At 42.3% G+C, this 13203-nt stretch overlaps 1 protein-coding gene across 4 annotated transcripts in view; it reads right to left on the reverse strand.

Moving 5' to 3' along the window:
- Positions 1–13203, reverse strand: part of CASK (calcium/calmodulin dependent serine protein kinase) — a 268122-nt gene that overhangs the window by 5328 nt on the left and 249591 nt on the right. For all 4 annotated transcript variants that reach the window (XM_066599973.1, XM_066599972.1, XM_066599971.1 and 1 more), the window contains 4 exons: positions 11719–11799; positions 11255–11335; positions 10736–10938; positions 9612–9695 (listed from right to left, as the gene is read on the reverse strand). In XM_066599973.1, coding sequence (XP_066456070.1) covers positions 9612–9695; positions 10736–10938; positions 11255–11335; positions 11719–11799 — 449 coding nt within the window. The remainder of the gene's footprint in view (positions 1–9611; positions 9696–10735; positions 10939–11254; positions 11336–11718; positions 11800–13203) is intronic.

The raw sequence follows: 13203 nt of genomic DNA on the forward strand, positions 1-13203 counted from the left end.
CTCCTGCCCGCGGATCCGCACCCCATAGGGATGCATTGACCACCCGTGGGGTAGATAAATACCCGCGGATGGTCAATAAAAGGGATTTTAAAAAAAATGGAGCATGAAAAAAATCTGGACCATGCTCCATTTTCATGCGGGTCTCCCGCGGGCTTCTATTGAAGCCTATGGAAGCCGTCCGGATCCGCGGGAGACAAAAATCGGGATTTACTCACACCCTCCGTTTCTTCTCTTCGCCGCGGCGCCATCTTCTCTCCGTCGCGGCCAGATCTTTTTTCTTCGGGACGGCGCATGCGCGGGGCACGTCACCGACGTCATCATGCGCATCCGCCGAGCCGAAGAAAGAAGATCCGGCCGCGACGCAGAGAAGATGACGCCGCAGCAAAGAGAAGAAACGGAGCGGATGGGAGGTGAGTTTATTCTCATTTATTCTTATTTTCAGCCCTCATGTCCGCGGGGCAGGAGGGACCCGCTGCAGATTCTCCATGGAGAATCCGGAGCGGGCCTGATTTTCCCCGTGGACATGAGGCCTAAGATTATTGAATGTTTGGAATTACAACATTCATACATATTAAATATCTGCAGCCTGAAAGCTATTTATTCCAAACCCTCATACAGTGGTTAGCTGAACTGCATCTCTGGACAACCTCTACCCCATGCATTAAAACAAATGGTGATGTACTCACCTCTTCCCCCCCCTCCTACTGTGTCCCATGATGGTGCTTGGAGTCCATTGTGTCAACCACTTCAGTCTCTGACGACAGCTGCAATCCAGCCTGGTTTACAGAATGGCACAGATGCTGCAATCGATCATGGAGCTCAGTGATTGGCTGCAGGGCCTGTTACATCCCATAAACTGGACGGGACTACAGCTGTCAACAGAGACCACAGCAGGGGACCAAGCACTGTAGCGGAACATAGCGAGAGCGGGGAGTTAATCACAATTTGTAATTTTAATGCATGGGGAAGGGGTTGTCCAGAGTTCTTACAACTCTAACAACCTCTTAAAAGTGTAAAAAACTGTAGAGGGGAGGGTTGAAGAAAAGTAGTAGACACTCATACAGATGTGCATGCAACTAATAGTTATTGTTTACAGTGGATTAGCTACTGAAAATCACATATATGCTGCTCAGTACTTCTTAAGTGTACTTAAAGGGGTTGTCCCGTGCCGAAACGTTTTTTTTTTAATTCAATCGGCCCCCCGTTCGGCGCGAGACAAACCCAATGCATGTGTTAAAAAAAAAAAAAAGAAAGTTTAGTACTTACCCAAATCCCCGCGCTGCGGCGACTTCTTCCTTACCTTAGCAAGATGGCCGCCGGGATCTTCACCCACGATGCACCGCGAGTCTTCTCCCATGGTGCACCGTGGGCTCTGTGCGGTCCATTGCCGATTCCAGCCTCCTGATTGGCTGGAATCGGCACACGTGACGGGGCGGAGCTATGAGGACCAGCTCTCCGGCACGAGCGGCCCCATTCACCAGGGAGAAGACCGGACTGCGCAAGCGCGTCTAATCGGGCGATTAGACGCTGAAATTAGACAGCACCATGGAGACGAGGACGCTAGCAACGGAACAGGTAAGTGAATAACTTCTGTATGGCTCATAATTAATGCACGATGTACATTACAAAGTGCATTAATATGGCCATACAGAAGTGTATAACCCCACTTGCTTTCGCGGGACAACCCCTTTATTTACGTGTACAATATGCAGAGAATAGAATCCATATATTTCAATGGGTTTGTTCACATTTCTGTATTTTGTGTTCACATTTGAGCCATGCAAAAAGAGAAATATAACGTTCTATTTTTCTGCATATTTGCACATCAAAAGGCCCCATAGAAGTCAATTGGAGGTGCGCAAATGTGCCCTCAATATGCAAGGAAATACGTAAAATATTGCGTAATTCGGATGAAAAAAAGAACACATTTGGAACTCATTAAGACTAACTAGCCCTTTTAAATCTGTTTGCTGCGCACAAATGAACATGCCTTGCGGGCATAAAAAAAGTATAGCACAATATGCCGATGCGCGCGTGCAAAAAGGAATCATTCATTCCGCAAAAAGACAATGCTTAGGCGCTTGCAAATACGCTTCTGCTGGTGTGAAGCTAGCCTCTGGGAGCAAAATACGGCCGGCCATTACACTACCGGCATTGCTGCATTCGGCACGGGACGGCTGCAGAAGTGTAATAGCCGCTTCAGCTCCACTGATTTAAAAAGGAGTGAAGCCATCTAGGGGCACTACCGCTCCCGTCCCCTATGACGCACATCCAGCTCACTGCACTGACAGCGGGCTGGGCGATCAGCCTATTGCCGAGGATCCTGAGTTGCAGTACCCATGGTGATTAACAATTGATGAGCTATCCGGATGACAGGTCATCAATAGTTTTTTTTCCCTAGAAAGCGCCTTTAAGCTTACAGTCAGAAACCTGCAGAATTTAAGGAATTTTTTTTAAAATATAGAGTGACATCACAAATCGAAAAAAATATATGAACAAAAATTCTTTTAAAATATGTTTAGCATATAACTTGATTCATACAATAGGCGATTTTTTGGCTATACATTCTCTGTAATTTGGAGTTGGATTCCCCTTTGAAGCTGCAACAGCCTCCACTCTTCTTGCAAGGCTTACCACAAGATTTTGCCATGCATCTGTCCGAATTCATCCAAGAAAGCATTTTTAAGGCCAAGCACTTATGTTGGGCGAGAATCCTGCACATCAATTTCATCTCACAACGTTTTTTGTCTAAACTATTTGTGTATGCTGTAGTATTAACATTTTCTCTTTACTTTAAATGAGAAATCTAAGCCCAAACCCTCCTCTACCAAATGTCATAGATTGCACTATGCATTCCGGCAGCGTTCTCCGAGCATCTGTCAAGCCCAGATTCATTCATTAGACTGCCAGATAGTGAAACATGATTTACTGCTTCACATAACACTTTTCTATTGCTCCAGACTTGAGTAGTGATGTGCTTTACAACACTTCAGTTGACACTCAGCATTGCACATGGTGATCTTAAGCTTGTGTGCAGGTCGAGTATGGAAACCCATTTCATACAGCTCCTTACATACTGTTTTTGAGCTGATGTCACTTCTGGAGGAAGTCAGAAACTGTATTGTGAGTGATGCAACAGAGGTTAGGTGATTTGTATATTTCTTCTTCAGCATTCAGTGGTCCTGCTAAGAGTTTGGATGGTCTAACTTTTGCTGATAAGTTGCTCTTACTCCTAGATGCTTGTATTTTACAATAATAGCACTTTAGCAAATCACAAATTTCCTGAACTGACTAGTAGGAAAGGCTTTGTCTATGGAGATTAAATACTTGATTTTATGAATTTTTTGGCAGTTTGAGTGGCTGAAACATGAACTCAAATTACAAATGGTGACCACATATGTTTGGCCATAGAAGGGTCTTTTCACACTGTGCCTTTCTATCCAAAAAACTGCATAGGGATGGAAAGTGGGATCTCTGGCTTTTTGTTTCACATAGTTTTCGTTTCTGTCAATCTTTTAAAATGGATTGAAAAGTGCCATTGAAAGAGGTCTCTGTCTCACAAGTTGACCCCCATGGTTCTGTCCTGTTTCCCGTTCCTATGCAGTTTTCTGTATAGAAGAAAGCTGGAATGGAGCCTGCACTGGACAGAAGTGCAGTGTGAAAAGACTCTAACGTAGAAAACATATGCAAAAAAACTGGTGACAGATACTCTTTCATTACACACTGATACAAAAAGACCTTTTTGTTACTTTCATCTTTTTTTCCAGTCAAGTTTCATGCCAGTCTTCAATGGGCATAAATGTCTCTAATAACTTCAGCCCCGCAATGATGCCCCTACTTAATGACCAACTCATATGCATAATGAAAGATTAACGTACTAAAGTCCACCCACAGCTATAGTCCGTTAATAGATGTCTTGGATGTGTAGTACAACACAACTCAGCCATTTCTTTCTTTCCTAAAGGTTAATTGTATATAATGGATACAGAACACGCTCTGTAATCTAAATAAGCGATACTTTAAAAGCAGTTGACATGATAGGAAGCAACTACTAAAATCTACACAGCTAGCATTGTGGGGTTTACGGTTTTAGGTCCTCTTCGATACTTACAGGTAATTTTCTGCACCATCTTGGAAGCTTAGCAAAATTTGCAAGTGTGTAATTGAAAGGAAAAGACAAGTTTATGACAACAAAAAAAAATTAAGAAAACTTATAAAACAATTGAAAACAAAGACGACAATGTGAGAAAACTGAAATTTCTATAATTTACCTATTAAAGTAGTCATTACTTTCATCAGATACTAATTTTTGTGATACTTTTGAGAAAATAGAGCTACTGTATATACTCAAGTATTAGCTGACCCGAGTATAAACTGAGTCAATAAGTTTTACCACAAAAAACTGGGAGAACTTATTGACTCAAGTATAAGCCGAGCTATACTCGGGTATATACTGGATAAAAAAAACCCCTCCATACTCACCTCCCAGACGGCATCTGTGCGGCAAGCGGCTTTAGAATTCTCCCTGCTGTCATCTCTCCGCTTGGCTTTCAAATCCCCCGCCGTAAGCGCTATGTAAGCAAGAGCTGCAATTGGATCGAGTGCCAGCCAATCACAGCCAAGCAGTGAGACATTCACCGTTTGCCTGTGAATGATCGAATGCTGGCTGCTATTGGCTGGCACTAGATCCAATCACAGCGCTTACTTACACCGCGCTGATGGGAGAGGATGACAGAGCCGAGCAGAGAGGACAGCGAAGAGAATTCAAGCAGCTTGTCACACCGCCGTCGGGGACACAGACGCCAGTTGGGAGGCGAGTATAGAGGGTTTTTTTTTTTAAAACCCTTCCCTGACTCAAGTATAAGCCAAGGGGGCTTTTTCAGCACAAAAAAGTGCGTAAAAACTCGGCTTATACTCAAGTATATACAGTAATAATTTAATGGTTATATTTTTGGCAATCCTCTTGTTACAAAAGTTTTAGTTGCTCAACTATTACAAAGGGAATCCACAAGCATAAAACCGCAGAAGCTGCTAAAATATTAAACTATCGTTCAATAGTTGAAAAACAATACCTGACATGACTTACCAAAAAGAGTACTTTCACAATACTAGTTTACAAATTGCACTGTACATAAAGTGTTGAAATCTAGGCAGTCAAAATCAAAGTTTACCATTTTTAGCAAGTAAGCTTTGCTCTGAGGGAGTGCTTCCAAACTTTTCAGCTTTCAGGCACCCATGGAATTTTTATTTTTTTTTAACCGCGGGACACCCCTACCAAAAAAGGAGCATGGCTTATCAGAATGTATAATTTTGCGCCTCCGATATTCTGGGGCACATGGCGGTCTGTAGTCAGTGCAAGGTCGCTGGCCACTTCCACATCACCTGACCAATGGCGCTGTGCTCACTAGAGGCCACCAGCTGAAGGAGGCACCGAGAGCGCGCTGCATCATCTGAAATCAGCAAAAGCGCAGCTGATTTAGAGTCAAAAGCCACACCGATGGTGCATATTTTGACTATCTTTTGCGGAAATGCTGCAGATTTTGCCGCAGAATGGAAAATCCACATCACTTCTGATACGTGTAAACATACCTTAAGGCCTCCTTCCCACGAGCGTGACGGGCTCCGCAGCGTAATATTACGCAGTGAAGCCCGTCACGGCGCCCCCCAGAGCCCCTATACTTACCTGCGGGACATAGCGTGAAATCGCTTCCCCGCCCACCGCCGCCGCGTCACCGCTCGTCACCGCCCACCGCCGCGCGTCACCAGCCGTGTCACGTGCACGGCCGGCCGTGTCACGTGACGCGGCCGGACCGCGTCATTTGGCGTCATATGACGCTCGGCGGTGGGCGGGAAAGCGTTTTTTCACGCTATCTCCCGCTGGTTACAGCGGGAGATAGCGTGAATGGACGGCTTCCATTGACTGCAATGGAAGCCGTCAGTGCGTACAGCCCGTCCTCACCCGCAGAAAATAGAGCATGCTGCGGGTGAGGACGGGAGAAATCGCGGTGCGTAATTCCGCGGTGGAATTACGCATCGTGAGCATTGAGCTATTAGGTTCAATAGAACCTAATAGCTGCGTGCAACGCAGCGGATTTTCGCCGCGAATTACGCGGCGGAAATCCGTTCGTGGGAAGGAGGCCTAAGGCTGGGTCCTCACAGGGCTGATTTGCTGCAGAATGCCTGCAGTGGACATTCTGCAGCAGACCAGCATCGGAGAGTCTACTTCAAAACCTGCACCATTTGGTGTGGGTTTTATCACGTATATTTGTGTGGAATTTAGCCCCTCATTAAGAGATGAATTCCGCAGTGAAAATGGCAATAAAATTTACATGCTGCAGAATTAAATTCCGCACATGTCAATATCCCCATGAGTTGTGTGTGGATTTTTTCTGCAGCTTGTGGATGAGATTTTCAAATCATCATCCACTTTCCTGCTACTGTAATCACAGAGGAACTTCTGTAGGGTCTACACGGAGGGTCTGCACAGAAATTCTGCGACAAATCTGCTCTGTATGGACCCAGGCGAAAGGGTTTTCCAGGCAGCCCCCGCCCTGATACATTGGGGTCGGAGGGGAAGAGCTGCTCCAACCACTGTGTAGTTGCTGGTCCTCGCTCGTAACTGCAGGCGCAGCTCTTGTTGAATCAATGGGAGCTGTGCTAGTAATTGCGAGCACCAGTCACTACACAGGGATCAGAGCAGTGCTTTTGCTGCAACCCCAATGTATCCCAGCAGACACTGCCTGGAAATCCCATTTAATGTTGACTGAGTGTGATTGCCAGCCTAGGAGATGCGGGACCCCAATTGGAAATCGCCGCTCTATAGTGTTATCCCCATGAGTAGGAGTTACATAAGCTGTATATTCTACTTTTTCCGTTCTGTTCACACTGATCTCATAGGCTATCCTTTTAACAGGATTCATGATGAATATGACAGATCTGTAACATTTTTTGCATGGGGAGGGTTGGCGGGGCGTGGGGGTGGTTGTTGGTTGAGACACCATAATGCTTTATCATCAGCTGAAGTCATTTTCCAACATACAGATCACACATAATCATTATCTAATTACTTATATCCATTGTTCTTCAAATATGACTGGTAGAGTGCACAGACACGACAATATCCATACCAAACTTACTTCTGCATTTGGATCCCACTGCTTCACTCATTTTGATAGCGGTATTAACTACTTTGTTGTTACTGGAAATGGTTTCCCATCCCCTGTAACATTACTTCAATCGCACACTATCATCTCAATGTCATGGCTGCATGCCACACAGTGCCAGCTGTCATTATATAGAAGACATATTAAACGTTCATCCGTCACGACATATATATGAGCATGAGCAAAATGGTGACAGCAAGGGGATAAAGGAACACTCAACATACAAAATAATAAAAAAAACATTTCAGCATTTCTGATTCACGGCCCAATATCGCTCTCGTAATCCTTCTGAAAACCCCTGGATGTGAGGCGTTTTCACATTAAAATAGCTTTGCATCCCTGCGGGGGTTTTCCTTCATCGCGGTCTTACAAGAAGAGTGGACAAACTGTGATGAGCTTCCTGCATAGCATCGTATCACGGTGCCATGCAGGAAAACATTGCAAATGTGAATGAACTGATTCAAAAGAATGGGTTTCATATTTGAGCACCTTGCAACAAACAAGTCTCGCACGCTTTTCTCGCCAGTGCGAAGGCGCCCTTAATCTCCTTTGCTCCTAATCTGTCTTACAATACATTTAAAAGTGATGTCCTGCCCCCTCTGAGTGTCCGTTATCTCGCCGTAAAGACCCGCATACATATTAGATTAGCATTAGATGAACCAGTCTGTTCTGGAGGAAGCTGGCATCCACTTATTTTCCCTCCTCCCACTTAGAATGTGTGCATACTTAACCAGGGGCAGGCGGCTTCCTCCTCTGCCATGTCTCTAGTAAGACAAAATGACTGCTTACCCTTACCTCCTCAGCCTCTCTCAACAGAAGGTGGAACAAATTAGCAGGAAATTCAAGAAATTGCTCCATTTCTGGCTGTTTTGCTGCAGGGAGCAGACCCCTCTGTACATTGTGTAGTGGTCTGGGTTGGTACTGTAGGCAGAACCCTATTGAACTGATTGGGACTCAGAGACTGCAGTACCAACCCGTGCCAATGTACGGAGCTGTCCACTTCCTGTGGCAAAACACCTAGAAGTGAAACAACCCCTTTAACGTCTTTTCTGCAGGATTTCTACATGACTGTTCTGCAGATTGATAAACCGCGTGTTCACATTTACCTTCTATTTTTAGGTTCAGTGTTCCTTTAAAACTTCAAAAAAATAACATAAGCTGGTCACATACCATACTAAGACTCTACTCACATCTTGTTTTTGATTTGTTTAACAATATATGGTAGAAACATTTTCCTGGTGCTTCCATCAAACATATGCAACTGAATCCCGTAAAGTTTTTTTAATGAAATGGGAACTCCTAGTAGATTTCAGGTTAAAGCCTATTGATGCATTCCACATAAATACTAGAAGCAATACGGGGCACATACAGACTGAACGCAGAAAAAATGAGGGAACTCAACAAAAAAACCACACATGCATTTCATTAATACTGATCTGGCAAAATGTACATGTCTTGTTAGCAAATAACACTGATTTTTTAACCCCTTAAGGACGCGGCACTTTTTCTCATTTTTTGGTTTTCGATTTTTGCTCCTCACTTTCAAAAAAATCATAGTTCTTTCATTTATCCATCGACAGAGTTGTCTGAGGGCTTGTTTTCAATGGTACTATTTACCATGTAATGAACCCAAAAACTTTAAAAAAAACGTCTGCGTGATATAGAAAGAAAACAAAATTCTGACATCTTTTGGGGGTGGGGGGCTTGACATAGAGGTGTGATGGCTAGTTTGTTGCGTGACGACCTATAGCTTTCTGCAGGTACCATTATGGAGTGCATACGACTTTATTACATTTTTTTTCTTGGAGGCAGGGTGACCAAAGAAGTGCAATTCTGGTGTTGTGTATTTTTTTCCGAACGACGTTCACCGTGAGGGATAAATATATTACTTTGATAGAATGGGCTTTTAATATGGGCTTTTAATGCAGCGATACCAAATATAATTAAAAATCTAAACAGAAAACATAAGTTTGGGAAAAGGGTCTTTTAAATAAATTTTTTGAATTAAAAAAAAAAATCTAAAAGTTCAAGTCCCCCCTCCCATGATCGCTCATACAGTATAATATCACAGGGTGGAGGCATTTCAGACAACCAGACCAAGGGATTTAAAAATCACAAAAACGATCAGGTGATTTAAATAGAGCTGTCAGAAATGACAGTGGCATTTGCAGCGTTAACAGCCGCGATCAGCTTTAAAGCTGATTGCGGCTGTAGCTGGCGGGTGTCAGCTGTGAGAATCAGCTGGCACCCACATAGTATGGAGCGGGATCAGCTGCCGATCCCCCTTCATACAAACCCTGAAGGACAGGAAGAAAATTTACGTCCCGTTTCGTTAAGGGGTTAAAATGATTCTAGAAATATCAGCAAAACAAATTGTACCAGGATACTTTGCATTAATCCTCTATAGGTTGATTTAATGTAAATAGCATCATAGTAAATTAAACCTACCTCACTGATGCTTGGGGTAATAGTAGGTGCAGCAATGAAGACAACAAAAGGAGCAAATTCAGCTGTTCTCAGGACTTTTAGAGCCTAGAAATATAAAGGAGACCTTAGTATTTGTAGAATAAGATGGGAGCATCTGTATCATTGAAATATCAAGAGTTGGTCCCAATAAACAAGAACATTTCAGAACTTCTATTCTGGTCTAAACCTTGACACTGAAAATCCTGATTTTAATCCAGAAGTTTGCCTGCTAAAGAATTTTATGATTGAAATTGCTACTCATTTTTAAAGTAGATTCTAGACAGTCTGAAAGGAAGGTAATGCATACTTATCAATTATTACATTTTCTCTTGTATATCAAAATACTCCATTATTGTAAAAATTCTACAAAACACATATATATCCAAAATAAATCTTCAGAGCAAAACAATCGCTCTCCTCATTAGATATGGTGATCGGACGCAAAACAGCAGTGCTATCAAGTCTCCTCTATCATGAGAATGGCAAGTTAACCTGAGGGAATTGACAAAACTATGGCTTAGGTGAGCCAAGAAACCTGTTTGTAACTGTTGTGTTGAAGCCTTAACTTCAGATGTGCAGACAAAGTACCTCCCATTTGAAAATTAAAGAGGTTATGCGATTTAGAAAACTTCCCTTTTCAAATGCCCCGGTAAGGAATTCTGGGGTAATAGATAATATGTCACTGTAGGGGACCCGGAACATCTATTGATTTAAATGAGCACTGTGCAATTCTTCCCTTCTCCTGTGGTGGCACTGCAGAGGGACTGAACACTTGCTGTCATATAACAGAAAAGTTCCCAAGAGTAGACAACCTCTTTAAGTCTCGCATATATAAATTCAACAACATCAGACAATTTTTTTCCCCATACGGACTTTCGGTCCGGGTGAAAACATGCATATATGAGTAGCTTCATGGGCTATATTAGGTCCGCGTGTGATCCATGAAATACACTGACAGCACACAGATAGGAAATACACCAGTCTGAATGCGCCCTAACAGACTGACAACATGAAAAGTTGATGAAAAGATAAATGCAGGTAAAACTTTTGTACTTTTTCGAAAGTCTTGCCATGTGTGTTTTTTTACAGTAATTCAGTGTTATTACCTGAGGTTCTACATCAAGTATTGCAATAAGTCCCTGTTCATGGATCTTTCGTATTGTTTCCAGTTTTGTCCCATACATAGCATCCTCATGGCTGCCATATTCCAGATATTCATTGTTGGAAATATCTTGCATCATTTGGTCATGGGATACAAAGAAGTAATTTTTTCCGTTTTCTTCATCTTTCTTTGGAGGTCTGGTTGTGTCTGAAATATGGAGCACAAAATAGTATTGAGCACTTTGCTATGCATTCTTTAATAGTCAAGACTTTACAGGGCTTCAGTATAAACCCTTCCGAATTCTGTATAGAACTATGTAAATTATATAGTGCGAATATCTTTTATATTGTAAACATATTACAGCATATTATTCTGCCCAGATACTGTATAAACCAGTCACACAGTCAAGATAGAAATTCCCTTTGCTCATTGAATTGAAATATTCCATCAATGCAATAGTAAAAAAAGAAGTATATACTGACCAAATTCATGGCTTTCCCAAACTGTTAATGACTTTACTTACGTGGGATAGGGTAAGCAAATCTGTCGGGATGTTTAGTAATTAATGTGTTCTTTATGTGTCGTCTGCCAACACCATGTGCACCTATGAAGGGATAATAAAATAAATTTAGATACACACACACACACACACACACACACACACACACACACACACATACATTAGATACACACACACACACACATACATTAAATACACACACACACACACACACACACATTAAATACACACACACACACACACACACATTAAATACACACACACACACACACACACATACATTAAATACACACACACACACACACACATACATTAAATACACACACACACACACACACACACATACATTAAATACACACACACACACATATACATTAAATACACACACACACATACATTAAATACACACACACACATACATTAAATACACACACACACACACACACACACACACAAAAATAAGTTACCTAGAAGGACTAGTGTTTTCCTTTTGAACGCTGGTAGTTTGACCACCTCTTCATAAGTGACCAAATCTAGTTGATCAAAGACTAAGAGTAAAATAAGAAGACCATTAATTAACCATTAATCAATATCTCAGTCAACATCTTCAAAGGGGACCAGTGTAACATTGCTCTAATCCTCCGTGACCGCTTTAATGGGGAACCTTGTAAACCTTTTGCTTTTCCTGCAGCTCTCTTGGCTTTAAGTCCATATATAATACAGAATGCCAAGCAACTGATGGAAGTGGAATAAGGTAACAGAAAAACTGACTGTAAAATAGGTTTTTAAACCTGTCAGTGGTTTCATGTAGACCTAGAGCAGTTTTGGCAAACCTGATCAGTACGTAATAGGGGTATTTCGGTTATCTGATGGTTTTTCAAATTTTCAACCTGGGACAGCTGAGAGCCTAACCCCTTAATAACTCCCAATATGTCTTTATAGTGGTTAATGTGCCTTATTCTGATGCCTACTCTTTTTCATGGCACTGCATTAGAAGCCTGGCATGGCTCTCCTGTGTCAGGAGAGCGAGGGCTCAGCTGTCTAATGACCGTCAGGCTCCAGCTCTAAAGGCAGGGAATAAATAAACTACCGATCTGAGACATTTAACCCTTTTACATGCAACAGTCAATGTGACCACAGCATTGTAAAAGGCTGGCAAAGGAAAGGGATTCCCTCTGTCACTCACAAACCTCACAATCACATGTCTGCGGTCCATGGTGGCCTATGCAGGACTAATTTTGCATTGATTAGAAAGTGATCAAAAATGTATATGGATCATCAAACACTATCTGGGAAGAAAAAAAAACAACAAAAAAGCCTTCACATAGCACTGACGTACCAATGTAAGGGGTATTTCAATGTGATGATAAAAAAGGGGGGGGGGGGGGGGGGGGGAGTTAACGAGTTGCAAAACCCTCCCAAAACTATAAATTCAGCACCAACATAAATTACACTGACCCGCAGTGTTAATTTAACATATTTATATCGAATGCTGTAAAAAAAATAAATAAATAAACACGCACCAGAATTGCAGGTTTTGTTAATCTTGGCCATAGGAAAAAAAATAAGCCCTCAGAGCTCAGTCTGTATAAAACTTGGTATCGCCGGAGTCATATTGACCCAGAGAAGAATGTTATGACATTTATTCTCTGTGTTGTGAAAAGTGAAAGCCGAAAAATTTGCACAATTTTTTCATCAACCCCTCCACTCCCCCCAAAAATATTAATACAAGTTCTACACCATATGTACCCCAAAATGACGCCATTAACCCTTTCCAATCCAGCGTTGGACCTCGTCCGATATGGAGATTTCCCTGCATAACTCCCACGTTGGGCAAGGTCCGACACATGTTTCTAACACTATACAGAAAAAGAGGTCCGACATCCAACCTGTCTTCTTCATATGTATATTACAGTATGCAGAAGCAAAGCATGTCGTCAGACCTCTGGGAA

Source organism: Eleutherodactylus coqui, chromosome 4, assembly GCF_035609145.1.
Source record: "Eleutherodactylus coqui strain aEleCoq1 chromosome 4, aEleCoq1.hap1, whole genome shotgun sequence".
In the NCBI taxonomy this organism is placed as follows: domain Eukaryota; kingdom Metazoa; phylum Chordata; class Amphibia; order Anura; family Eleutherodactylidae; genus Eleutherodactylus; species Eleutherodactylus coqui.